The following is a 26,962-nucleotide window of genomic DNA, read 5'->3' on the forward strand; positions in this document are numbered from 1 at the left end:
TGGCACCTTCTGTGTGCCTCTTCCATAGCTCACATCCTCCCGGATGCCCTCACTCATTGTCCCCATTAGCCTGTGAGCATCCAGGAGGCCTGGGTTGTATCCTCTTCACCTTTGGAACCCAACACAGGACCTGACGCTTCTAAACATTCATGAATGAGCAAGTAGGTGACTCTCAGAAGAAACTGTCCAGATCCTCAAACGAATCTCAGCCGGAGAAGCCTCAGACCCAAACCCCAGGACTCCTGGCTACCTGTTTCCAACCTCCCTTATTCCCCAAGGAAGGGGTCCCAGGAGGCTGGGAAGAAGGTTGCAGTGGAAGGGGGGGTCCCAGAGGCCAAAAAGGGGGACAAGACAGCTGTGTCCACTGTGGGAGGGCTGCCTAGGCTCAGAAGAGCCCAACAGAAAAGCAGAAAAGCCCTGGTCTTGGCCCCAGTATCTAGATGTGACCCTTAGATTTCCTGCTCCAGGGTCACTCATGCTTATGCCCTTTAGCTCCCCTTGGACAGTCACTGGGCCACTGAGGGCAGAAAATTGGCAATTGGTATCTTCAAGGTCCCTGGAGTTCCACGCAGCAGAAAGAACATGAGATTTAGAGCTGAGAGGTGGCCCTAAAACCAGTGACTCTGCCACTGGGACCCTGGGCAAATGGCTTCATGTCTCTGAGACTCAGTTTCCCCCTCTGTTAAATGGAGATGATGACTCTTAGACAGTCATGGGGCTACCATGAGAGATGAGGGGCAGGGGCCTTTCTGGGCGGCACCCCACAATCTCGAATCCCATCCATCTTCTTCCCTCTGTGCCTGTTCTGCCCACCCCACCCACCCATGCCGGCACCCTCGCCCCCTCTTCCCAGCCTCCTCCCCAGCTCCTGGTAGAGCAGAAGTCTACTCGGTTGGGTGTCCAGGATAGAGACAGTCCCAGCCCCTCCAGCCCTGTCTCCCCACATCAATACAGTCTGCAGAGCTTGCCAAGAGCAGATTCTTTATTAATTTCTCTTTTTTCTTAAAAAAAAAGTATTCCTTCAGTATAAAAAATAAATATTTTAAATATGACATTGAATAAATAAAAATAATCTGTCAGTATGAAACATTCCCACAGGGTACATTCATCAAAGAGGAATTTGTCCCTCAAGGCCAAGTCCTAGCCAGTAGAAAGGAAGGAGGGAAACACAGAGGGACAAACAGAGCTAGCAGTGCGGCTGGAAGAGACACCCAGGTACTGGGGTGGAGGCGCGCGGGAGGGGGTGATCTCAAAGTGAGCGCATCTGTACCATCTGAAGGGAAATTCCCACTTGATTCTGGTCTCTGACCCCACATGCTCTATCTGTTCTGGAGAGCCAGCAAGGTGGGACTGGGCCTCTTCTGGAGCTGGGGGTGGGGGCAGGGGGCATCCCCCAGAAGGGCCCAAGGAGAGGGGGAGGAGAGACAAATAAACTAGCGGTGCTTCTTTTGTTTAAAATGTTTTTAAATAAATAAAAGTTCCCAGTACTCCCTTCTCCACAAATTGCAAAACTACTGTCCTACCCCCTCCTCTGCCGACAACCTCTCCCTCCTCCTCCTCTTGACGCAGGATGCAGGTGTTGGTCAACCACCAGCAGATGAAAAAGGAGGAAAAGGAAAGCTTCCTGCCCTGCAAAGCTTTTTCCACACAAAGGCTCCATAACTCTGGGATGCTGTGCAGAGTGGTCCGCTGGAATGGTTCTAGAAAGAGCGCTAAGGATGGGGGTTGAGGAGCAGAGCAGGACATAGGGACGGTGGGGTGGGGGTGGGGGCAAAGGCAGTGGGAGTGAGGCAGAGGGGAGGTTTGGGTCCCAGGGAAGAGATTCCTTTGGCCTCTGAGCCTCAGAGGCTGCGCAGGTGGGCTCAGCATGAGGAGTCCGTGTAAGGGAGGTGATGGGATGATTAGAGACCCAGCTGGCCCCCCAGCCTTCTGAGCCACGTTCACCGAAAGAGCAGAGCGCAGGGACGACAGCAGGCTACGACACTGCAAGGGTGAGTATGACCCAGATTCAGAAAACATGTGGCTGTCATGGTCTCCTCTGCCACCCACCACAAAATAGCCTTGCCTCCCCCTCCTACCCCGCTGCCTGCCCACCTGCCACCCGGTGTGTGCGGGTAAAGTGCTCAGGGAAGACAGAGAGGTGCAAAGTGAGTGCAAAGTACCATAATCACATTGGCTGAACCGCTAGGACCGCCACCGCTCAGGGTTTGAGAAGAAGCCAGAATGCTGCTCTGAGCAGCTGCCCCAGCTCCGCACCCCCTCCCTTGCTCCCAGACTGGAGGGCGTTTCTCTACTAGCCTGGCCCCAGCACAAAGGAAAGGATCGGGTTCCCTGCCTGGGAGCCCAGACATGGGTGGGGGTGTGGGGAGAGGTGGGGCAGGAGGGACCACAGCTTCCTGGTCGCAGGCCCAGGGCCTCCCTATGCTCTTCTCCAGAGCAGGGAGCTCCTCCCTGCACTGCCCCGGCTTCCCAGAGGGTCCAGCCAGGCCCTCTGGCCCTTTGTGGGTGTTTGGGCCACCGGAGAAGGAGCTTCCCCACTGTGTGCAAGCATGCTGGATGCTGGGTCAGGACTGTTCCAGAGCCCCTCAACTGCTGGTCTAGAGACAGTATGGGAACGAGGAAACAGCAGCAGGCCGGGCCACCAGGACTGCCTCATCCAATGCTCCAGGGCACCATTTCAACCATGAATGTTGCCCCTTACTGCACAATTCCAAGGGCCGCCAGAAAACAGTGTTGAGTGAGCCCCCCTGGAACCAAGCAACATGGTGGCCCTGGGAGAAGGCCCCCGGCCACTCCACAAACCGGCCCAGCCTGCCTCCAAGCCAGGATCCTGAAACCCCCAAACCGAGTCACAGTTGGGATGGGGTACGGAGCTGGGTCCCCGGCTCCCCCACCCACGGCGACCAGTTCTCTCGGGTCCTGACCCTTGTCTGAGCTTCACCCGTAAGGCTTATTCCACTTGTAACATCTTTGACTTCTGGACCAGTCCCTGCTAAGGCTTGGCCCTGGCTCCTTTATGAGCCATTGTATTATTTCTGTTGAGTAGGAAGCAGGGAAGAGAGAGCTAATTTTGCCATTTAAAGCACCAATAAGTTAATATAAATAGGGCATCATAATAAATAGACAATCATGCTGGGTCAGACACACAGCACTCTTGGCTCTCAGGCTTCTCTGAGACCCTGACCTCAGGTCCTGCTGTCCCCTTGCTCTAGGAACCAGAGATGGCCTCTAGTCCCCATCAAGTACCTTTGTGTGACCTCACGGGGCCTCCCGTGTGAGCTGCCACTCTGAATTCCCCAGTCCTTCCCATCCCTTATAGACCCTGGCCCAGAAGAAGACTCTGGGTCCCCTTAGAACCTTTTCACCTGCCCACCTCCCCAAACCCTACCTCCGGGTCCAGCCACCGGACCCCGGCCATCCCAGGCTTCAGGAAAGACTTCAGGGAAGAAGGAGAGCCTGCCAAGGCTTTCAGGACCTCCCTTCCCTGAAGGTGGGAGGCTCTCTGCCTCCCTACGAGCCTAAGTGCCAGTGAGCTCATCCTGGGACTTTCTGCCTCACAGTCCCATCCCTAGACCTGAGCTCTCCCCAATCATGCTCAAGAGAAGGAACATCTCAAACCATAACTCTCCTAACTTCCACTCACTATACTTGTAGGGACCAAGAAGTCCTCTGGATCCCAGCTCCTCTGGCCGGCCTGAGCCCAAACTTTCTAAAGCCTGCATAAGGGACAGAGGCTGGATGGTGGTCATTCTGTGGGGCTGGGCAATTCCCCTGACCCCAGTTGTCTCGCCCCACAGTCAGGGTCGCCATGGATAACTTGTACAGTTTTCTTACAAAACCCCTGGCCAAGGGGCCAACTGAGGACAGAGGTCCAGCCCCCAATCCCCACAGCAGCCCAACAACCTGGTGCCTGGCCATAGTCTCCCAGAGGAACGGGGGTCCTTCTTCTAATTGGTACTGTAGACAGGCCCTGCCTATGGGAGTTTTGATTCTGCTCGGCTTTGTCACAGCCCACCCTAGAGGGAGTGGACTGGCCAGGAACCCCTTGGGGTCTGCCAGCAGCCCCTATGTGGGTCCAGCAATGCTCTGGGCCCTGGCCACAGTCTGAGAGCTGCCTGAGCCCAAGATCTCAGGTCGCCTACGGCACGCTTCAAGACCTCCTGTCTAGAAGGCCTGGGCCACCACGGCAATGACCTGCTTATACTTCCCCAGGAGCTGACAGCCCAACTTCTTCTTCTGGAAGACATCCTTGCCCGAGGTGTCGGGCCCATAGGCCACGTCCACGTGGGCCACGTGGTACTTGCTACACAGGCGGCAGAGCACGTTGCTGAGGAGGCCCCGCATGATGTCCGCAGTGGCATTCAGCTTGCTGTGGAGGCTGAGGGCATTGGGATTGAGGACCTTCTGGTCCCGGGTGATGTTGCCCAGGGAGGCCCCAAGGTAGGCGATGATGCGGTACAGCTCCACCAGCCGGGTCTTCTCCGTGCTGTTGGCGTGGAATGGTGGGAAGTCTGTCACGTTGGGGCCACACAGCTTGTCCAGGTTGTTGGGGAACGGCTCCCCCTGGGCTGTGTACTGAGGAGCAGAGAGGGAGAGGGGAAGTGACGTGGGGATCGTGGACAGATGTTTCAAACCTGCCACCCAGTCTCTGGGCAAGCTCTTGGGTCTCAGTTTCCCACCCCTAGCATAGAGACCCATTACATGCCCTCTAGACATCTCAGGATGGTCGTGAGAGCCAGAAGTAATCACGGTGCAAACATACTTCGCAGAGAATCAAGGCCTACGTCATGCAAGGGATTTTCATCACCCTCATTAGGATCATATGGGGACCGAAAGGAAAATACCATGTCTCACCTCCTGCGGGTACGCCACACACACTTGCCCTTTCACCCACTGTACGCACCTTCTTCCTGGTTGGCTTTGCACCCCAGACACCCACAGCCTACTTTCTCTCTCAGCAGCATCTCCCCAGCCACCCTACTTCCTCTCTGTCTCTCACTGGCCTCCTGCTCCATGTGGTAGAGGAATCCCTAGACCAGCAGTGCCAGGCCTCTCCCTCTCCCCACCACCCCCCCAGCTCTGCCCCGACCTAACTGGGCACCCTAGAAAAGTGGCTTCCAGTCTCTGAGCCTGGGGGTGGGGGCGCCGGTGGCTCGGAAGCTGGGGGGCTCTGGGTGTGGTTGAACCAAGCCCCTTCCCCACACTCTCCTTCCAGCTCCAAAAGCTCTCTTCCCTGGCCAGCCCCAACAGCCCAGGTCAGTGGAGCAACCCCCCCCCCCCCAACTTCCTCAGGACCTGGAAAGGGGACTTACATAGAGAATAAAGAGGGCATTGGCGCTGCCATTGAGCTGCGCCAGTTGGTTCCTGATCTGGTTCATGAGGTTGCTGTGACATGGGTGGCGTGTGGCGCAGGTGGCGTTGACAGGGGTGATAGGAAGGGGGCTCCCTGCCCCGTGTTTCCAGTGCAGAACCAGCAGCAGGGGCACAACTCCTGGGAACAGGCAGGAAGGAGCCATGAGCAGGGCGGGTGGAGGTGAGCGAGAGGGCTCATGGTAGAAGATGCGCTTCACCTCCCCCAGGGACACCAGTGCCCCAGCTCCACCTCCAGCTCTGTCTTCCCCTGGCTGCTTCGAGCTTTCATGATGTCACTGCATCTGTTTCTCTCTGCCTCCCTCTCTCCAGATCTCTATCTCTGCTTCTCTAGACTTTCTCTTATTTTTCCCTTCTCCTAAGAGGAGTAAGGGGGTAGGACATGAGCTGTGCCCACCAGCTGGGAGCTGGGTCCAGGGTGACACAAACCATCCAGCCCTTTCCCTCAGGATGGCAAAAGCCCCTGAGGCCTCCTGCTCCTCTGGTTGGAGGGCACTATGCCCCAGGCCCAGCGGGTCTCAAGTGGCCCCAGTGGCCCCTATCTTCCCACCTTGCAGGATGGTCCAGATTCCAGTGCATTGCTTCATGCTCACTGGCCTATCGCAGGCCAGAGCTCCCAGATCAGGCTCCAATGGGAACCCGGAGTGGGGGTGTGGGGGAGAGGGTGGGGGGATCTTCTACTGACACTCTGTTCTCCCTCTTAAACCTGTCACTTGACACTGGCTCCCTGGGCCATTTGTCTCCTAATTCCGCCACCCTTCCCCATCTCTTCTGCAGCGACTCTTCTCCAGATGGGGCCATTCTCCTATCTAGGACCTTCAACTCCACCCCAGTTGTCCAGTTCTGCCCCTTCTCCAACCCCAAACCATCATTCAGAACCTCCTGTCCCCCCAGCTCTGCACAGCTCCTGCCTCCATGCCACCCACCTCTCCTCTACTACTTGCCCCATCGCTGGCTTAGGACAAGGAGAATCCTGGGGTCTCACAGGTCCTCAGAGCCTTGGGGAGGGAGAGGAAATGGTGCAACCAGAAAAGAGAAAAGGGAAAAGGTCGCAGGCAGCCAGGTGGGCGGGGGAGGAAGGAAAGTGAAAGGTGACAGGAGAGCTGGGAGCCGTCTGGGCCTGTCCTGGGTCGCCCCTCCCCCCAGGGCGCCCGCTTCCCAACTTTGCTCTGGGTCCCCTCTGAGGGGCCTTTCCCAGCGGCCCAGCAGCAGGAGCTGGGGGCGACACACCAGTGAGGCTGGAGAACCGGTGAGGCTGGGGCGAAGGGGGGCGCTGGAGCCCTGGGATCTCCCCTACTGGGACGGTGGCAGCCTCGAGTTCGCTTCTCCTGGGTCCCCTGCTCCTCCCAGCATCCCCAGGCAGTGCTGAGACCCCGGCATGGTTGGGGGGCCCCCACACACCCCCGGCTCACCTAGCAAAGACCACAGCTTTCCAGGCACTAGCAGATGGAGGCGGCACCTGCTTCCGTCCCGGCCGGAGTTTGCAAGCTGCTCGGAGGCCGGTGCCCCTCCCTGGGCGCAGCCCGGGACACGGTTGGAAAAGAGAAAGAGGAAAGACAGAAAGAAAGAAAGAAAGAAAGAGGGAGGGTGAATCGGGAGAAAGCAGAGCGGGAAGAGCAGACGGGAGAGCGGCCGGAGCGAGGAGGAGGAGGAGGAGGAGGAGGAGGAGGAGGAGGAGGAGGAGGAGCAGGAGGAAGGCTGCGCGGCCCCCTCCCTTGCCCGCCAACCTGCAGGCCCCCGGGCGGGCTGGGCGCGCGGTGCCGGGACCATGTGCCTGCGCTCGCTCCCCGCCGCCACCCAGCGCCTCCGGTGGCCCGGACCGGCTGCACCGGTGCCCCAAGTGTCCGTGTGTCTGCGGCGAGTGGGTGTCCCGCTCGCGGTCGCCAAGCGCCCCAAGTTGCCGCAGCACCCGCGGTGGGGCGCGGAAGCCGGCGCGGGGCGGGTGGATTTACCTGCCGCCAAGACCTTCATTATGGGCTGGACTCCAGAGGGCCTTGGAGGAGACCTTAGATGCCGGCAGTTTTCAGAGGTTCATGCTCAACGGGGAATTTGCCTGATTTATATACTGGAGCCTGTGTTGTAAGACAGAGAGAGAAACAGCTATATTTAGCAGGGATCCCCGTCCAGGAAGTTGTTTGAGGTGCATCATAGGAAATTATGAATGGAAGAAAGTGAGAGTGGGGGGGGGGGGCAGTGAGGGGGGAGGGTGGAGAGAGCAGACTTTTTTTTTTTTCCCTCTTCTAAGAATTTGATTGATAAAATTATAATGAACTCTTCAACAAAACACCCTGTGGTTTTCCTGAGTGGCTTGCCCTAGGAGCTGTTTGAAGTTGGGGAGGGCAAGGAGGGTCCCCAGGCTAGAGTCATCGGGGTCCCCAGGGGCTGTAGGTGCTCACCTGGGTTTGGGGAGGTGGCCTGACACTAGGCAAGCAGATGGAGGCTGGCACCTGTGGCCCCCTGATCAAGGGATTTGGGGGGCAGTGGGGAGGAGGCAGGCTGGAGCTCGGCTGAGAAGGAGGCTCCAGGAAGAGGGGCTGGGGCCGGGCTTGGACTTTAGACAGTAATAAAGCAGAACTGAATGTGGGCACCTCAGAGGTAGCCTTCCCCAGCCTACCCATTGCCACTAGGCAAAGTGGGGCTTCAAAGGGAGCAGGTTGCCCAGAGTCCCCCAGGGTCTGGCCTCCTGACCACCATCAGCAAGCTTACACTGCTGACCACAGGTACCTGTGAGGCTGGGGAGGGGGCTGGGAAGATGGGGAAAGAGGGAGAGGGTTTTGCGGTCACTTAGTTTTTTGGGAACAGCCTCAGGAGGAGCTTCTGAGAAGGTGTTGTGTGTCCGTGGTTTACCAAAATTCTTTGCCATCCCACCTCCCCTTTCAGGGAAAGGTGGTCCAGCATTTCCATTCGGAGGGACACCTGGAGCAGAGACCTAGGGAGGCCTAGTGGATCAGACCCAGGTTTCTTCTTCAGGATGCTGAGAGCTGGCTGGGGAGAAGAGAAATAGCCTGCCTCCCAAAACCTGCCTCGGAAGCCCCTTGGGGCTCAGCCTCAGAGCATAATGGTGACCCTCAAAAGGTGTTTCTAGAGTCTGTAAGTCAGGGTCACAAATTCTGGTGTCTATCCTGGCCAGTTAGATTTGTGAATGCATGAGGAGAGGCAGGAAGGAATGGTGGGGACCAGGGCAAAATGAGCGTGGGACTCCTCCCCCCGCCCCAAAAAAAACCACTTCCCAAAAATGATGTGAGCGAGCACTGGCCAGAGGATACATAACTGGCACCACACTGTCCCCCAAGTTTCCAGGGGCACCCTCTGTCCCAGGAGATGTCTCATTCCCCTGGGGATCCCACCCCAGCCCTCCAGCCTGACCCTAACCAGAAAACAAGGCGGGAGAGTTGGCTTTCCAAGGCCAGGGAGACTCACAGCCTTTCTCTGGCCCCTGCTCACCCCTTACCCATCCTCCATGCACGCTCCCAGCTCCTCCTCTTACCACATCCAGGACCTGCCCAGCCACGCGTTCCTCCCTCATCGTGCCAGGACGAGCCCTCATGCCTGCTCCCCCCACACACTCTGCCCTGTGCAGGCTCACTTCCCCCAAGCTCTCCCAGCAGGACCTGGGATGTGGGGTGATAAAAGTGCCCATCCCAGCTGGCACTTCCCGGCAGGGAGGAGGCTGGTAGAGTCACAGCGGCTCTCCTTCCTCCTCCCTTCCTGCCCCCCTCACACCTTGTCTCTTCCTTGGAAGGCCATAGAAGACCCCACCTGGCACTTGCCCCTCCCATACACGTACTATGGGGTCAGCCTACATCCCCTGGAGGCCCACCTACCCCAGCCTGGCTCAGAAGACCCCACGGCCCCAAACATCCCAGCTCACCTCCCTCCCTTCACAAAAAATCCAACCCCCACCCCCCTACAACTCCTCTACTCTCCTGCATGAGAGCCTGACGAACACAGAGCACGTGAACATGAATGCCAGATCAGCCTCCAGCCTTACCGCCACATCTCCTAGACCCGTGTCACCTGACTCAGCCTGGTGCTTCTGAAATGGACCGAAAGTCCATCTGACCTAGACCCCACTGTGGCCCCATCTGTGGATCCCTTCGTTCCCCCACCTGAGACTCTCACTACGTGCCCTGATTCTCCTGGAAGCTGGTACGCTGTCCCACCACTGTCCTGCCTCTGTCCCTCCCCTACGTCCCTTCTGAGTGGACCTCCAGGTCCTCATACTGCCTTCGGCTCCCTAGATCCCATGCCAGCCCTACAATCTACCCCCAGTCGCCATGGAATCTCAGACCCACCCCCACAGGAAACAGGAAGTAGGGGCAGAGTATAGAAGAAACTTAACTCCCTCCCCGACTGGCCCCCCAGGCCTCAGTTTCCCCTCTCACGGTACCTGATTTGGTCCGTGCTCCCCAAGAGCTGTGGGCCCCTCGGCGCCCTAGGCCCGGCCTCCCTTTCCTGTCCATGTCCAGGCACCCTCTGCACCTGGCCTCTGGGGGGAAGCTCGGGCAGGGTCTTGGAGCCGCCAGGCCAGGAGCTGCCTGCAACGTGGCCTTGGTCCCCAGGAATCAGCCGCCCAGCCCGCGCTCCAGGCCAGCTTTGGTCTCCCGGAGTTTGTTTTCTTCCCTCCCTCTCTATGCTGTGTGTGTGTGTGTGTGTGTGTGTGTGTGTGTGTGTTTGTGTTTTCCCCTAGGCTTCCTCACGGAAGGCATCCTCCCTTCTTGGCTGCATGCTCCCAGGGTCATGACCCCAGGCCCCACCCTGGAGTGGCAGCCCCAGCTCAGCCCCTTCCAGCTGTGACTTCATCCCCGGCCTGTCCTGCTCCTGCACACTGGGCCTGCTGGGGATTTGACCAGCCGGAGGGTGAGGGGGACAGTTAGGGTCCACATGGGGCCCTTCGCCTCGGCAGGGCACTCCCGGGTCAGGGCCCCCGGGTGCCGTCTCCAGGTGGCTGTGCCAGCCACTTGCTCATCTCCCCTCTCCAGGAAATAAGCCCATGTGTCCGCCTTCCCAGGGGCCCTCGGGGCTCTTTTGGTCCAAGTCGCTTTGCCGCATGTGGCCACCCGGTCCTCCTTTCCTGCTGATTCTCGCCTGCCATTCATAAGCCTCTCCTAGAAGGTCACGGGCGTCTAATCTTTCAGATGGGTAAACTGAGGCTTGGAGCAGCGAAGCCACTTGCCCAGGGCTATGCAGAGGCAATCGGGTGGGGGCTGGAACCCAGAGCTCTGGCTTGTAGGCCACGGCGATGCCAGAAGCACCTCTAGCTCTGGGAGGAGCGAAGGTGAGGAGGAACACATAGGCCGCTTCTTCCAGGAAGCCTCCCCGGCCACAGCCCCGACCAGCTCGAGTCTGCCTGGTCCTGCCTGCTCTCCTTTCAAGTGGAGACAAGTCTTCTTCCTCACTCTTCGAGGGTTTGGATGGGGTCTGATACTCATTTGTACTCCTGACAGCACCTGGCTCAGGGTTACACCAGAGCAGATGCTAAGTATTTTTTAAAAGCATTTCACAATTTCCAAAAGCCGCCCGTGCCAAACGTCTCATGGGGAGACGGTGTGGAGTTGCGTGGTTTAAAGCATGGACTTTGGCCTCAGTGAGAGCTAGGTTGGAGGTTTGGTTTTGCCAGTTATGAGCTGGGTGACTTTGGGGAAGTGAGCACCTCCTGGCCTCAGTTTCTCCATCTATAAAATGGGAATGATGGCACTTATGCTGTGGTTTGCTGTGAGGTGTCGGGGCTCAGAGTGGTTCTGAGCACCCCACAAGCCCTCTATACCTGTCAGCATGTATTCTTACCAGGTGAAGATCCTCACCACACCCGTGAAGTAGGGGTTTCTGTCCCCATTTTACAAATGAGGAAATTGGGCCCACTCCAGGGCTGAGGAGGGAAAGCTGAGAGGAACCTGTGCATCCTCCCCTGATGGCTAATGGAGGCAGGACATCCTGATGGGTTCCAGCTTCAGGGGCACCCCAGAAAGATAAGGCAGGTCATATGGGGGGATGGCGTGGCAGTACTCAGTCTCCCCATGTCCCATCCTGGTCCCTGAACAGCCCCCCCAAGCCTGAGCTGAGGACTGCAGCTGACCCGGGCTCACCGCCCCCAGGAACTGATTCACCCCCAGGCCCCATCTGAGAAGGAAGGAGACATAGCTCAGCTCAGAGGGGCTTGAATCACCAGCCGCCCCCTGCGGAGCCCTGGGTGGGGGGACGTGGGGGCGGGAGACAGCCCCCTGCCTGTCTGTCTCTTTCCTGGGCCTCAGGGGCACTCAGGGGAGAGGGCAGTGTGGCAGTGGCCATCGGCAGGGGGGTGGCGGGGAGGTACCCTCGCAGTCAGGCATCCTGTGTGGGCAGCCAGTAGCAGTTACTCACCAGGTAAGCAGCTCTCTGGGCATCGGGGAATTCCCCAAGACCAGTGACCCAGAAACAGAGTGCTCTGGGCAACCCCCACTGCCCAGACCGGCCCCCTCCTTCCTTCACCATCCCCTCCCCTGTGCCCAGCTGAGATCTCAGTTCTCTGAAAACCCAAGCAGCAGCTGCTCTTAGCCACCAGCTCATGCCCAGCCCCTTGCCTTGATGTGCCCACCTGGGAAATGAGCACAGGGGAGTCAGGTGGGAGGAAGTCAGGGGTCAGAGGCTGTGGCCCAGGACGAGGGCTGGGGGGGGGGGGCGGCGGGCAGCCAGAGTTGACAGAAGCAGCTCAGGAATTCCTGGCACAACCCTGGCAGTTGGCTGTCCCGTCCGAAAGGCAAAAGCACCTCATTATTCAACACTTGAGCAATGAAGGTGCAGCTACACCCGTGGCCCAGCCTGCACCCCGCGGCACCACGAAACCATCGTGGACTTCCCTGTGGCCCATGGCGCCGTGTCGAAAGTCAGCTGTGGGCCAGCCAGGGCTAGGCTGGTGGTAGAGCCTGTGGGTAAGGGTGTGGCTTAGAGCCAGGAGAACCTGGGTTCAAATCCTGCCCACACCACTTACCAACCATGTGGCCTGGGGCAACTGGCTTCCTCTCTCTGAGCCTTGATTTCCCCTCTGGAAGTGGGTTACACTGTAGTGTTGTCATGAGGATGTTCCGTGGGAAACGCAAAGTGCCTAACACATGACAGTCATTCTAACCAGACTCCGAGTGGTCACAGGAAAGGGCTCAAACCCCAGCTTGGGCTAGGGGCCTGGGTCTGAGAGTTAGGCCAGGGAGAGCTCGTGGTCCTCTCAGTTCACAGAGCATAGCATGGGTCCTGGGGAAACAGGCAGCCTTTCAGAACCTTCGCAGGGGACTAAGTAATACTTCCCACCGCAGGATCCCGGAGAGCCCATCTGTATTGGAGGCTCTTGAGGCCCAGGCTCCGGGCATAGAGTCTGCTCTTTCTCACCCTCACCCCATCAAATCTCTGGCAGGGACCAGCTACACCCCTCGGGGCCAAGCATGGGCCAGAAGCCATCCTGGCCTGCCGCCAACTGCCCCCATCATCACCCGGACATTTCCCGCCCGGTTCTGCGTCAGGAATCACCCCCCTGGAGGTGAATCAGAGTGACTGCATTTTTTCTTCAATTCTGATAGAAATTGCAAAGGAAGCAGCAGCCCACAGAGCCCTGATTACATCCTCGGCAGGGGCAGGAGCCTGCCTCCACGGCCCATGTTGTCGCGTGACCCGCTTCCACTGCGGGCTCTGGCCTCAGCATCTCCATCTCTAGACTAGGTGGCTCTCCTCTCCCCCTCCATCCAGCGGCAGTGTCGGTAAGCTCTCTGGCCTCCTCTCGGCTCTCCCCGAGTCTCCACCTAGCCCGAGACTACAGCAGGCGGATGTGCAGAGCCATACTTTCACACTCACAGGTTTCGGAGGCCGGCCTCTTAGCAGCTCATGGATTCAATTTAGAGCGTTGCTGCCAGCACTTTCAAAAAGGAAATGGAATAGCAAAATCACTGGGCATCGCCCGGAGTGCTGCTTCACAAACTTTTTTTTCCGTTGTCTATATGTGTCAGCGCGTGCATCATCCTCTGGTTGCAAGGTGCAATGTGTTTCTAACTGTGGGTCGTGGTCAAAAACGTTTGCAAGCCACTGGTATCGATGATGAAAGCCAGGCCCTGAGGGGCTGAGGAGTGACTTGCCCAAGGTCATTCAGCAGTTGACAGCATGGGACTCATGACTCCTGTGTCACCCGCCATCCTTTCCAGCTCAGGAATGGGCAGGAGGTGCTGCAGGCGGGGCAGGGCGGGCGCTCCTGGTGTGGGGTGGAGGCCTGTCATCACCCTGCATGGGACAAAGGCCCTCCCGGGTCCCAGCCTCCCATTCTCCACTCCCTCCCGCAGCCTCAGACCCTCAGCTCCCCACCCTCCCTGCCCCACCTGGGTGGGGCGGGGATCATCAGGAGCCTCTCCTCACTCCTCCACTGGGAACCCTTCATCCTCACCGAGGGCGAGGGCGAGGGCGGGGCAGCGGGAGGAAGAAGTGGCCACAGCCCCTCTTCCAGGGTAGCCTGCAACCCATAGACTGAGTCCGTGTCTGGGAGCGCCTGCCGGCCACGCCATGGGTCTGTCTGTTTGTCTGTCTGGGTCTGAATGAGCATTGACACATGAAGGTCTCTGGGTATTTGCACGTCTGTGTCGGGCTGCGTCTGATCCTATGAGTGTGCACATGTGTGTCTGTGCTGGTCTGTTTGCTTGTGGGAGAGAGCTGACGCATGCACATCTCTAGCTGACTCTGTGAGCTCTCTTTGTGATTGTGTGGATGTGTGAGTGACCATGTGCATGAATCCTGTACAAGTATGTGTCTGACCTTGCGTCTGTGTGAGTCCACATGGCAAGGGGTCGGTGGGCACAAGTGGAGAGGCATGACCCTGCATGCGTGCGTGCGGGCGTGTGCGTCCCAAGTGTGTCTCCAACATCCCTGCCCCTCACCCTCCAGCTCCCACCCCTGGGAACCGTGTGGCAGCCTCACGTCACGGGGGCCACCAGCAGCTGGTTTCCTCCCCACCCCGCCCCAGGCCCCCCCCCGCCCCCCGCCCTGGCCACCCTGATTCTTGGCGCAGGGACAAAGCTGATGTCAGAGCTGAACTGACAGCTTCCTTCTCCCACTGGATTTTCCAAAAGAGAGAGACCACAGCTCGGCTCCTATTAAATAATCGCGGGGTGGGGGGTGGGGGTGGGGGAGGATGTTTCACTCAATGATTTCCTGAACTCAGAGGCAATAAACAGAACAGGAAGCAGCCCCGCGGACCCACTCAGCCTGAAACTGGCCGGCCAGAGGTGGGGCCCAGCCTCCCTCCAGAGTCAGGCTCACTGGAGCCACCCCAACCCGACCCCAGAGATGATGTCAGGGAGGCAATCAGGCCCTCTCTCCAAACTGTCCCTCAGCGCCTACAGGGACTGAGGAAATGTTGTGAGGACGGTGGATGGGAGGTGATAAGATGGGGAGAGTATAGAGTGGCCCCCTCCCAGTGTGGGGGGAGGAGGGAAGGAATGAGGCCTAGTTAGGGTTGGACCGTTCTCTTCCCTGGAAAGAGAAGAAAGGAGGAGCTCCTTGAAGTCTGGGGGGGACAGGACCAGGTAGGGGAGCAGCTCATGTGGAGCAGGGACAAGAAGGCTAGGCCTCCTCCCACCTCCCTCGGGCAACCTGGATATGCTGCCGGTCTCCCACAAAGCCTGCACCTTTGGGCCACTCCAGCCCTGCTTCCCGCCCTTTCTGGGGCACATGGCTGGCACACTGCAAACCCCAAAGGCCATCATGGGCCTCTCCCCTACCCACGTCCTTGAAAGCAAACCATTACAAAGCACTTCCCTGAGCCTATTATCTCCAGTCCTAGCCCCCACCTCCAAGGGAGGCATTTTAATCCTGTTTCGCAGACATGGAAACTGAGGCTCAGAGGGCTAAATGTTTGCCTGATGTCACACAGGGTGTGATGGAGCCAGTTCTCTACCCCACGCCCCCCACGCCCCCCACACCCCCAGGGTTTCCCTATAACAGATACCAGGATGGGCAGGGCTCACTGGCAACAGGGGACATGGGGGTCCCCAGGATGAGTCTTCCCCAGGGAGCCCCTCCTGCATGGGCTGGCCACTCAGCCCCTTATCAGCCACAGGACTCCATGACACAATCCTGCTCTGATCTCCTGCCCAGCAGGGCCCTTTCCACCCCCGCCCCACCCCTGGACCCCGTTTCCGCTTCCTCCCTTTCTGGGTGGGACTGGGCCAGCCCCGGCATCACAGTGGGCTATCTGCAGGGCCAGTATCCCTGCCAGCCCCTCAGCAGCCAGGAGCTCCCACATCCGCTCTGGCCAATGGGTGGCCAGCAGGGGACCTTCACAGCAGGAGGATGGTGGCCCACAGTTCCCCATCCTTAGACTCCTTCCTGAGAGCCCACTTATCTCCCAAGAGGACTGGGGAGGAGGAGGGAACTTACAGAGACCATCATGGCCTCTCCTGGCCTCAGTGTCCCCACTTGTAAAGGGCACGTGTTGGGAAGATGAGATTGGCGGGTGGAGGGGAACTAGGTGGGCTCAGCAATCAGCCAGACCACAGAGCGGGGTGTAGGTCCCACACTTAGGAACTGTGGCCCCCACACAAGGGGCCTCCTCGCTCACATGTCTACAGCATGGGACTCCATGTCATCAACCCATGAGGGTAGCAACACCCTCTGGAAGGTGTGCCCGGCTGATATTAACCTCACTGTTAAAATTTCACAGGTGTGACCCAGAGAAGGGAAGTCACTTTTCCAAGGCCACAGGACACAAGCACATCAGCGGCACATTCCCCAACGACCCGCGGGACTCCCAGGCAGGGAGTCAAGAACCCTGATTTTTGGTTCCCGTTAGTTGTGAGAATTCCAGAAGGAAGCTTCTTGGAGTCTCGGCTTCCCCAGCTGCAAAACAGGTCTAGAGAAGGCCATCGGTCTCCAAGGATCTAGAAAAGGCTTTTGAAGGCGGGGACTTTGGGGTCTTGTGGAAGAGAGAGGAGGGACCGGCAGGGTTGAGGGCTCAGCCCCGCCGCTTAGGCCCCAAGGCGCGGGCTGCAGCGCCCCCCACCGCCCAGCGCCGCCGCCGCGACACCAGCGAGCCCGGGCCGGTGGCTGCGCGGTGCCTCCCCCGGGGCCGGGCCGGGCCGGGCGGGATTTGGGGACTGAGGAAGTGGGCGGGGATGCCCGAGGCTCGCAGCGGAGGGAGAGCGGAGGCCGCGGAAGCAGAGCCGCGGAGGGTGCAGGAGGGCCTCGGCCTGGTCCTGCCCCTCCTGCGCCGGGAGGGAAGAGTGAAGGGGAGCACCGGCCGCAAGGGGGCGCCAAGGGCCACCCTCAGGGGGCTGGGGTGGGCGGCGGGCCGCGATCCAGCGGGAGATCCGGGAGGAGGCGGGGAGCCCACCGCCCCTCCCCGCCCACCTCAGGTCCCAGGACGACCTAGTTCCCACCTAGGACAGGCCCTGGGTACAATGTCCCCGCCGTCCCGGAAGCTTCTCCGCGGTCAGGAACTGCTGATGGCAAGACTGGGGTCCAGGCCCTTCTCCGGTTATTTGTGCCAAGGTGCCCTCTCCTGCGGTGCCAAGCTCTGCATACACTTCAGTTATGTTTTTCCTTTTTCTTCACCATGGCTTTGGGAACTGGTACTTTCACAGTTAGACCCATCTTACAGAGTGGACAAAGCAGAGCGGTCGAGTCCTTTGATGGCCCAAGGTCAAAAGTGTAGGGGGCCATGACCTTGACTGACCACACACCCCAGAGCCTCCCACGAGGGACTTCACTTTGGTAAAGACCCCCCGGCCTTTCTCCCCAACGCAGAGGCGGGCAGGGGCCACCCCATGCCCCATGACCCACCACAGCCCCTTCTGGAGGGACAGGGACCCTCTGCCTGCCGCATCTCCATCCGAGGAAAAGCTAGGCTGCCCCAGGCTCAGGACCCTCTACTGCTCTGGGGTAAAGGGAATTTGAGGGTCCCCTGGGAATCCAGGAATCAAGACCCCTTCCTCACAAGAGGTGACCCCTTCTGGGCTCATGCAATGCCAGGATTCTGGCCTCTCCATCTGGTGCTCTCTCCTCTGCTCTTCCATGACCTTTAACCCCTTAGTGACCCATGACACTTTCGCATCTGGTCTGTCCACTTTACCTCAATGTTCTTGGTGAGATGGGCAGGAAATGCCTTACCATGCCCGTTACACAGCTGAGAAGACCGAGGCTTGGAGAACCGTGTGGGCCACCAGGTACCCCCCAGACACTGGAGGATTTGCTGGTGCTGAGGATGAATTTGGAGGCTGGCAGCTACCCCCCCAGCCCTGCCCGATCAGGGAGGCCTACCGTGGTCTGTGCCCGTGCAGGACCCTCTGGAGTCTCGCAGGTGTTTTCCAGATCTTCAGTGGGACACCATCAAGTTCAGGGCCAGGCCCCCTCTGCTTCCCTCTCCTGCTGAATCTTCTCTGGAGACAGCTCCTCACACTGCCCCCCACTTGACTTCCCGTCAAGTGCCGGGTGGCCCTGAGGCTCCCCCCACTTCCACCCCACCCCCTGGCTGAAGGGCTGGGTGCAACAGAGGCACAGAACCCCAGACTCCTGGCCAGACTGTGCCTGACAGGTGGGGCAGGGTCTTCAGGGTGGCCGAGGGGTAAAGTGAGGCTGGGGGGTGGGGAGGGGGCGACCCTGAGCCCAGCACCCCTACCCAGCGCTGCGTGGCAATGCCGCTGGGACCTGAGTCACAACTGACTGGGCCGCACCCAGCCTGCCTGGGTGACCCAGGCCAGCATAAGGCGATGACTGAGCAGCCCTCCGCATGACTGGCCGGGGTCGGCCTTAGGTGTTTTGACTCAGACCTGCCACAAGCCGTGTGCACCAGGGCCATGCCCCTTGTCCCCGTCCCCAGAAGAGTCACAGGGCTGCAGCCGCCACCCTGGACCCAGCGCCCCCCCCCATCACCGAGCCACCCCACGCTGCCCCAGCACCCACCTCGGAGCCCCGGATCATCCGGGTTAGGATGGCCCATCTGATTGGCCCTCCTCCACAGGCTCCAGGGCCCCACCTGCCCAACCCACCTCCCCGGAAGACCTTCGCCCCTCCCCGAGCCAGGGAGCAGAGCCCAGCCCTTGGGGCCGCCCCAGGAAACAGGGAGTAGGGCTGGCCAAGCGGAAGGCCTCCTCAGTGCTGGCCGTGGACTGTGAGCCTTGTCTCCGCGTGGAGAAGGGGCTCTGTGTGCACTCTGGGTCCTGGGCTTGGTGTGAAGGGTGGGAGGCAGGAGGACACGGACACGGAGAGAAAAGCTGTGAGGAAAACCAATAAGGAAGAGACAATGAGAGAAAGTAAAGAAAACGCTGCTTATGCACCTGCTCAGTGACAGCTTATGGTAACGCTGAAACAACGCAGTGCATGCGTGCCTGCGTGCGTGCGTGCGTGCTTGAGTGTGTGTGTGTGTGTGTGTGTGTGTGTGTGTGTTGTCTCCTGGGAAATCTTACAGCCAGGGGGGCGGGCCAAGTTAGCCCACTGTATAGAGGGGAAAACTGAGGCTCAACCCAGGAGGTTGCACAGGTTTAAGGGCAGGGTGGCTGGAGTTTGAACTCATTTTTCTTGACTCTCAAGTATCTTTCTCATCCCTCGAGAAGGAGGGAAAAGAATCACGTTGACGGTGGTGGACAGTAAAGGTCACGGAGGCCAAAGACCCAACTCTGCCATTGCCAAGTCCTGAGTTTGTTTTGCGGATGGATAGTAAGTGCCAGGCACCCCATGCTCCCCTTTCCCCTGCCCTCTGGGCCCCCTGTCCCGGGGAACTTACCAGCCTTGTGTGTTATACGCAGTTGGCTGAGGGGCTGACTGCCACCTTGAAAAACTGAAAAAGAACAAGAAAAGCTGGCTTTGAGTTGGTGCCTGTAGCAAGGCCAGGACCCTTTATCTTCCTGAGCCTGTCCCAGCTCCCCCGTGGCCTGTGGCCACTTGGTCCCTTCATGCAACCACTGGGAAGAAGCATATACCTCCGCCCGCTCACAGGATAGCACCACGCCAGGGAAAACGCGCCTTGTAGAGGATCAGCTCCCTCTGTGGCACTAAAGTATTATTTGAGCCCCACTCTGCTGCCTGTCACAGCAGATGGTTGTGGGAACCCTAGTCTCCCGTGGATGATCAGAGAAAGCTTATTGCGATTCTAGATGCAGACCCCAGAAATAATGGCCTGCAGGCAGCCACCTGCAAGCCCCAGGGAAGCCCAAGAAGCCCTTCTGGAAGGCAGAATCAAAGAGTAGGAGGCATTTGAACTAGGGCTCAGGGAGGGAGGGTAGGAGGCTGGGTACAGGGAAATGCAGACTTCGGGGAGGTCAGGATGCTTAGATGGCTTGGGGGGCCAGCAGAGCATGGATCGAACTCAGACACGCGCTGGCAAAGCTGGCCGGGCATGAGAGCAGGGGCCTGGCATGTTACGTGTGATGAAGGGTTTGGAATCGGTGCCACAGCAGTAGGACAGAAGGGAGTCCCTGAAGGCTTGGGAGCAGAAGATACAGTAGCAGGGAGATTTTTTTTTGCCGTGTCCAGGGAGCCAGGACCTGGCTGGCTGCCGGGAGAGAAGAAGGCATGTGCCAGAGACAGGATGTGGGAGAAACCACGAGACATTATGATCAATGGAGAGAGGAGAGGCTGAGAGAGGAGAAGATGAGGACTGGGCTTCTGGAACTTCTGTGGGGTCAAATGGGAAGCAGAAATCAGGTGCAGGTGAGCTTGGCCTTGAGGAATCCACAGGGCTCTCAGCAGATGTTCCTAGCAATTGGGTCTGTGGGCTTGGGAGAGCACCAGGCTGGAGGTGGCAGCTTGAGGGCACCTGCAGCTGTGGTCTCATCAGGACACAGTGTGGAGGTGACAAGTGCTCAGAGATGGGGCCCCTGAGACTCCCTCCCCAGATTCTGGAGCCCCTTGATCTGCCTCCTACAGGGTGGGTAGTGCTCCAGCTCAAAGCCAGACACTTCTCCTGGGGCTTATCCACAGAGTAAGGGGGCTGGCAAGGGGCCCAGGCGGGGGGGGGCAGTCACCCTGGGCTCCCAGCTCCTCCTCCATAGACCAACCTTTGCTCACTCCGTGGGCAACCGCACGCCTGCCACAGCACCAACCCCCTTCCGCTCCGAGAACCTGAGTGTGCCTGGCTTTCGGTGTCTGCCACTTCCACCCACAGCTTCCCAGCAGCTCAGCCTGAGGAAAGCCCCCCACCCCCGTGCCAGGGCAGGGCAGAGAGGCCGGCCCCTTGCTGGCAGTGGCACCATGCAGGCTGGCCTCCCTGGCATGCAGCTCAGCTCTCTGACCCCTCCAGGACCCCACCTGCCCCGCTCCTCACTGAGCTCCTACAGGGTGCGGGCGCTGGGATGGAGCAGAGGGAGGCAGATGCCATCTCCATGCTCAGCAGTTCCAGGCCAGCAGGGGAGCCAGAGGGTAAACCACAGCAGGTGAGGGCACCCCCCCCCCCAATAAGACAGGTTTAAGAGAACAAATAAGCAAGTTGCTGGACCCAGACCATGGGTGATAGGGAAGGATAGCTGAGGATGTGCTGATCGTGGTGACAAGGAACAGTGTTCCAGACAGAAGGAACAGCATAGGCAGAGGCCTCGTGGTGGGGCATATCGGTAGCCAAAAGGTAGCCTGTGTGGTAGGAGCCTCAAGAGCAAGGGAGGGCCCAGTGGGGGACAGTGGGAAGCTCTTACTAGGTACCTGACCTGGAATATGCTGGACACTGCCCAGGAAGACCACTGGTTGGGAGTCAGGGCCTGGAGCATTGCACCGACGTTCCCTCTCAGATCTTGAGTAAGACACCTCCCTTCTCTGGGCCTTTTTGGCAAATCAGTGACGCCCCCCACTCACTATACACTGATCCTTGAATGCTTGGAGGCTTTGCCCTAGCTAGCTGTTCCCACCACCAGGAGGGAGACCCTGCCCCTTCTGTGCGTCATTCTGGTTCCAGAGTGGATGTAGAGGCTTCACCTCTTCCAGACGCCACCCTGACCACCCCTGTGGTCTGAGTCTCCCACTCTGCCACATCATACTGCGTTAGTTTGGCCGAGCTCATACTGCAATGTCCTGTTGGCTTTTCTGTGCATCTGTTGCCTGTCTGCCCCCTAGCCTGGGAGCTCTGTGTCTTCAGGGACTCATCACACTGTTGGCCGAGTTACAGAGGCCAAAGGGTAGCAGAAGATGCTCCCACCCTGGCATCTAAAGGACCTTGAATTCAACATGTGCCCGCACTCCCGGCAAATTTGCTCTGAGGACGTGGGCAGGTTGCTCAGTCTCCCTGACTCATTCTTCTCATTTGCAAAGTGGATCATATCTATTGCAGAGAGTCCCGCATGAGGCTCTCTTCTACCCATGATGTTAAGTCCTATTCCCATCTTGGCCTTCAGTCCCAGGAGATGGGGTGGCCAGGGACTGATCCAGGTCAAGTTCATGCACTTCCGTTAGCTCTTCCTTTGTAGCTACTGCCTTAGCAGGTTATCGGCATATATACAAAGTCATGGTGTGTACAACTTTAGGGTTTGCATTTAATCCTCAAGTGGTCACCTTCCTTCACCTCTGTTTATACTATGTCCCCACTTATGAATTGGGGAGGGGGCTCCTTTATATAGTATTTCATCATTAAGTGAATACCTGTTCTGTTTCTGGGATATTCTTTTTGTGCATTAAGAAGTTTCAGAATTAAAAAAAAAAAAAAGGTGAGGCCCTGAGCATCAGGAGGGAGCCCAGTTTTCTGGTGGCCAGATGAAATCCCAACCTTCTGAGGCCCCTCAGGAGGCAGGCTCAAGCACACAGCAGGTCACAGGCCACTTCTGAGGCAGAATCTGTTAGTATCTTGTCTATCTCACTGAACACACATCATCACACGGACCCAGCCACCTACCCACAGGGGCCCACAGCTCCAGCTTTCTTTCCTCTCTTCCCACTTACTCCTAAACCCTGACACCCCAGGCCCCTAGCATCTTAAGGGAGTCACATCCAGATGTGATAAATGTCCTGTGTTTGAGACACCCCTACAGTCAGAGTGCCCATCTCTCTAAGAGGCCAGATTCCCCCAAATCCTTTCCCACAAGGCAGCAGAGAGATCCAAGGGCTTTAGAAACCAGGCAAGTTTTAAATATATGTTGGCACAATATTAACATTAAATACACATCATAAATAAGCCTTATAAATATGAAAAATGATAAAAACTGATAAAAATCGATAAATTAGTCATATCCTTCCAAAGAATTGGCCCAGCAGCTTTTGGGCCCCCCTTTCAGAGAACCAGGCTTTCTGCGTGAGAAAATTTCATGATGCACCACCAGGGGGAGCAGCCAGCAGCTGGGACCCAAGACCCCACGCTTCCAGGCAGTAGTAGTAGGTCTATAGAGAACTCAAGTCTTCAGGCCATGTCCATTTGCACTGCATTTGATACCCTCTCTATGTCATAGAATCCCAGCTACTGGCAAGCCTAGAAGGCTTTGCACCGACCCCCTTGAATCACAAAGAGAAAACTGAGGTCCAGAGAGGAAAAGTGGCCTGCCTAAGACCACACAGCAAGTTAGGGGTTGAGCTGGGACCTGAGCCCTGTTCTTAGACGCCCCAGATCAGTGCTCCTCCTAGGACACTCTTCCCCTGTTACAGCTGCCTAAAGTGAAGTCACCCAGATGTCCAGGTGTCTGGCCTGAGATCGGCAATGAGGCATAAGAGGCCAGCTCAGGCCCTGACCTCCCCCTCAGAACAATGCCACCATGGAAAGGAGGAAGTCTGGGGGCAACAGCCCTGCAAGTCATGAGAGGGAAGGGCCTGCAGGCCTCTGGGGAGCAGGGCAGGGGGGGCAGTCAGTCTGGCCATGAGTCAGCCTGTGTCATCAGACCCCTGAATCAATGGAAATTTGGCCCCGCGTGGCCTGACCTGGCCACCCCACCAAGACTGGGGAACTCAGGGCTAGGGGCTCAATGGCCCGACCCTTCCCATCCACCCTGGAGGAGGTAAAGGGGCCTGCCTGGCTCCCACCCCCTTAAGTGCACTTCTGAGACGTGGGGAAGCAGGGTGGGTACGTTTGGAGGCCTGAGGCAGATACCATCATACAGAATACCTGTGGGTCCTCTATCCTCCAGGGGCGCCCCTATGGCTACCAGGGGCGAGCTGCACCCTGGGCATGAGTCTCTTGTTCCTCCCAGAGAGCTGCATCCTGCGGGCTCCCTTCAGCAGGCCCTGGTGGGGGCTGTGCCTCCGGCTCCGACTTAGACTCTTCCCCCACTCCCGGAAGACCTGCCCCACAGAGCGCATGAAGCGATGGTAGCCATGCAGGAACCTGCAGCCCTCCAGCCTGCGCTGAAAGGTGTCTAAGGTGGGGGTGGGTGATGGAGAAGCCCCTGGGCTGGTTGGAGTGGGCTCAGTCGTCTCCGAGGAGCCTGGAAGGAGCTGTGCCATGCAGTGGATGTTGTTCTTGAACCCGCGAATGTTCAGCTTCACCCCACTCAGCATCTCCAAGTCCTGGGCTTTGGGGATGTCCTGCTCTAAGGCAGCCAGTCTGAGCAGAACTTGGCCCAGCGTGGTGTCGAGGGTCCGCAGGAACACCCGCCTGCTGAGCCTCTGCAGGGCATCTTTGCTAGGGAAGGCCCCGGGGCGCTCCCGGCAGTGCTCCTTCAGCCCATTCTTGTCCAGGCCTTGGCTTCTGATCTGGAGGAAAAGGAGAATCAGGGGGTGAGCGCTAGCGCCCCCACCACACACACAGACAAGTCTACTCTGGTCTGCCTTGAAATACTGGACCTCATGTACCCCATCCAATCCTCCCATTGTACAAATCAAGAAACTAAGGCCAGAGAGACATGAGAACTCCCCAGTCACTGCAGGCAGGGGCAGAAGGATGCTAGGGGGCTGGTTGGGGTGACTGCACAGGCAGTGAGTGACTGGTGTGGGGAGTGCAAGAAGAGAGGTAAGCAGGGGGCCTCAGGAGGGCAGCACTCTGTTTTGTTCACTGCTACGTCTGAGGCTGAGAACAAGCTGGGAAAGCTGTATCGTCTCCTTGATGTTTTAGAGTTAGGCCCAGAGGGGTCAATGTGGCCCTAGAATAACACAGGGACTTGGTTTCCCCACCTGCCCCATATGGAGTGGGGGCTGGATGAATGGGAGTTGGGCCTCATCCTCCCTGGGCTCACTCCTGGCTTAGGCCTGCTGTTCTCTGAGACTCAGATGCACCAGGGGCCAGGCGCTCACATAAAGGTCCAGGAGCGTGTTGGTGTGCTGCATGAAGTCCGCCTGCTTCTGGAGCTGCCCAAGGAGCTCTGGATACTTATCCGAACAGCTGCCCATGGCTGGCATGCTCAGGAACAGGAGTCCAAGGACCAGACCTGGGGCAGAGAAGGGGGGCGGTGTCACCAGATTTGGGGAGGTGGGTGGCTTTCAGAGGGGAGGATATCCAAGAGGGCCTCCGAGGTTGTGCCCATAGTCTTAGGCCTCATGCCATCGAGGGTGGGGCTGGGCTCTGTATATGCAGTGCAGCACCTGCTGGGGCCGCTGCCACCCCCTCAGTGAGTCACTGCCCAGCATCCAAAACAGTGGCTGTGCTTCACTGAGCAGGCCCTTGAGAGGAGGCTGTGGGGCTCAGCTGAGGTTCCCATGCCTGCCGGTCCTGCTGACCTCAGGATCCAACACAGGGCAGCCCACATGGGGCTGCTCTCTGCAAAACCTCTGGGCCAAGACCCTGGGCTCTCCTGTCACAGACCCTGGCCCTCTATGCAGGTGTGCTCAGCCTGGAGGCAGCCTGGTGCCCAGAGGTATGTCTGTACAAGCAAGGGAGGCTGCCTTTCCAACTGGATTCTGTCAGTAAAGGGTGTATGGGATTATTCAGACCATAGCCCCATCCTACTGACAGGAAAATCAAGGCACCAAAGGAGAAAGGCTTGCCCAGGTCACACAAGGCTAGCACTGTCCTTGACTTCTTGCACCTTCCTCTTCTCCCCATTAGTGGCCACTTTTGTCAGGCCCACCAGGGATGCTGTAAGCCAGGCTGTGTGGGGTGGTGGGGGCATAGTTACTGCTCAGCAGCCTCCCCACACCCACCCCCCAGGAGGCACCGGCAGCCATGTGGTCGGAAGGGGCCTGTGGCGCAATGGCCCGGAAGGCAGTGACACCATGTTCCCTTCCTAAGAACCGTTCAGCCCCTTGGGGAAGAGTGGCTGGGGACAGCTGAGGGGCTGGGCACGCGGGCACCGCGACTGTAGGGCACTCCTCACTGCCTCCCTGGGTATCTGCTGCCGGGCTGGCTGGGGACGGTGTGGTGCGGTGCATGTGAGCTCTCCCTGCAGGTGGGACTAAGGTGTCTTCATGGGTGGGGGTCCAGGTCTGCGTGAGGTGAGAGGAAAAACTGGCCACAAACGAGCATTGTGTCCAGTCCGCCGTGGGGGCCCGGGCTGCATGTGGGGGTTCCTGGGTTGGTGAGATTGAGGGCTCTGAGTGACATCACATGGCTCTGTGTGCATGTCACCCTGTGGGTGTGGCTATGTGTGCTGTGTGATTGTGTGGGCTCCAGGGTCCCCAGGCCTGGCCGACTGTGTCTATCCATCCCAGAGCCCGTGAATCAGGGTAAGAAGGTCTCATCGCCCCTCCAGGCATCACGCTGCTTTCCTGCTCAGCTTCTGCAGCTTCCTTCTCTGCGCAGCACATCACCCCCCTTCCTCCTGCTTCCTTGGCTTCTCCCATAATCTATCCCCTTCCCTTATTCTCTTGCTCCCATAGTCGATTCTCTATCACCTCCCCTTAGAAGGTTTCTGGAGATATTCCTTCTCTACCCTGTGAAGATGCTGTGTTCTCAGTGGACCACTCTCTTTGCCTGACCTCCTGGCTCTCTCCTCTTCTCAGCATCCTTCTGGTGCCTGGCCTTCCCAACTCCCAAAGGACAGAAGGTGTTCCTGCTCCCCGCTGGCACCCATGGGCACAGCAAGAGGGTGCTGGTGGAGAGGAAGGAAGTACTTACTGGGCAGCGTCCTCCACAGAAGCTGTGCCTGCATGCTGGGTGCCCGAGCTCCAGCCGGCGCCTGCTGGGGGTGACACCTCCTGGCTGGGAGCCCTGCGGGCTGGCAGCCACTTTATGCCCGCCAGGGCGATTGGCCAACACCTCGTGAGGTGGGTGGGGAGGGGGGGGGAAGGGCAGGCCTTCTGGGAACATGACCCCAAAAACCAGTTTCCATGGGCAGCCAATGGGTGCTGGGTACGATGGCCTGCTTGCTTCTCCTCCCATTTTCTTCGAATTCGTTCTTCGAGGTCAGCCCCACGCCCAAGGATGATGCAAACCGAAGCCTCAGCCTTCCTGGGGTGAGCAGGGAGCAAGGGGGTCTGCGCCATCTGCAGGGAGCTGTGCCGGGGATAGAGTGAGAGTATGCCCGCTGGGTCCTTGGAGCCCCTGCAGGCCAGGCTCGGCCCAAGAACCATTGGCTCACAAGCCACAGTGGTTTGGGACTGGGGGAGGACGAGACATCTTCCTTCTTGAGTGCCCTTCCCGCCCTCCTGCCAGGGCTGTTGGGACATCTGTGAGCGGAAACCACCGGGCTCTGGGCGCAGAGCCAGACCCAGGCTGGCAGCCCCGAGATTGTGATTCTGGCCTCACGACCTGCACCCCCAACAGGGCTCCCAGACATCTCCTTTCTCCCATCATGCACCCCCATCCTTATGC

General features: G+C 58.6%; 2 protein-coding genes across 3 annotated transcripts; both read right to left on the minus strand.

Moving 5' to 3' along the window:
• Positions 1 to 964: 964 nt before the first annotated feature.
• Positions 965 to 23,523, minus strand: LIF (LIF interleukin 6 family cytokine). 2 transcript variants are annotated; one of them, XM_077874304.1, is made up of 6 exons: positions 23,384 to 23,523; positions 19,097 to 19,150; positions 17,635 to 18,587; positions 7,323 to 7,442; positions 5,313 to 5,491; positions 965 to 4,575 (listed from the first exon to the last, which is right to left on the minus strand). In XM_077874304.1, exons 4-6 carry the CDS (start codon positions 7,339 to 7,341, stop codon positions 4,165 to 4,167), a joined length of 609 nt encoding a protein of 202 aa, XP_077730430.1. In that variant the 5' UTR covers positions 7,342 to 7,442; positions 17,635 to 18,587; positions 19,097 to 19,150; positions 23,384 to 23,523; the 3' UTR covers positions 965 to 4,164. The 2 variants fall into 2 exon arrangements, with proteins under 2 accessions (XP_077730430.1, XP_077730431.1); XM_077874305.1 differs by lacking the exons at positions 17,635 to 18,587; positions 19,097 to 19,150; positions 23,384 to 23,523 and adding an exon at positions 9,761 to 11,775.
• On the minus strand, positions 22,398 to 26,417 carry OSM (oncostatin M). Its single transcript, XM_077874303.1, has 3 exons — positions 26,267 to 26,417; positions 24,508 to 24,641; positions 22,398 to 23,970 (listed from the first exon to the last, which is right to left on the minus strand). The coding sequence occupies exons 1-3, from the start codon at positions 26,298 to 26,300 to the stop codon at positions 23,395 to 23,397; spliced, it is 744 nt and encodes a 247-aa protein (XP_077730429.1). The 5' UTR covers positions 26,301 to 26,417; the 3' UTR covers positions 22,398 to 23,394.
• Between the last annotated feature and the right edge of the window lie 545 nt (positions 26,418 to 26,962).

This window comes from Canis aureus, chromosome 27 (assembly GCF_053574225.1).
Source record: "Canis aureus isolate CA01 chromosome 27, VMU_Caureus_v.1.0, whole genome shotgun sequence".
Lineage (NCBI taxonomy): Eukaryota > Metazoa > Chordata > Mammalia > Carnivora > Canidae > Canis > Canis aureus.

Excerpts from the sequence above, each read along its gene's own strand:
- LIF (XM_077874304.1), bottom strand. Across the intron at positions 4,576-5,312 it reads ATGCCCTCTTTATTCTCTAT|TACACAGCCCAGGGGGAGCC; the intron begins GTAAGTCCCCTT and ends TCTGCTCCTCAG.
- OSM (XM_077874303.1), bottom strand. The coding sequence starts at position 26,300 with ATGCAGGCACAGCTTCTGTGGAGGACGCTGCCCA. Across the intron at positions 24,642-26,266 it reads TCTGTGGAGGACGCTGCCCA|GTCTGGTCCTTGGACTCCTG; the intron begins GTAAGTACTTCC and ends TCTCTGCCCCAG. Across the intron at positions 23,971-24,507 it reads ACACGCTCCTGGACCTTTAT|ATCAGAAGCCAAGGCCTGGA; the intron begins GTGAGCGCCTGG and ends CTTTTCCTCCAG.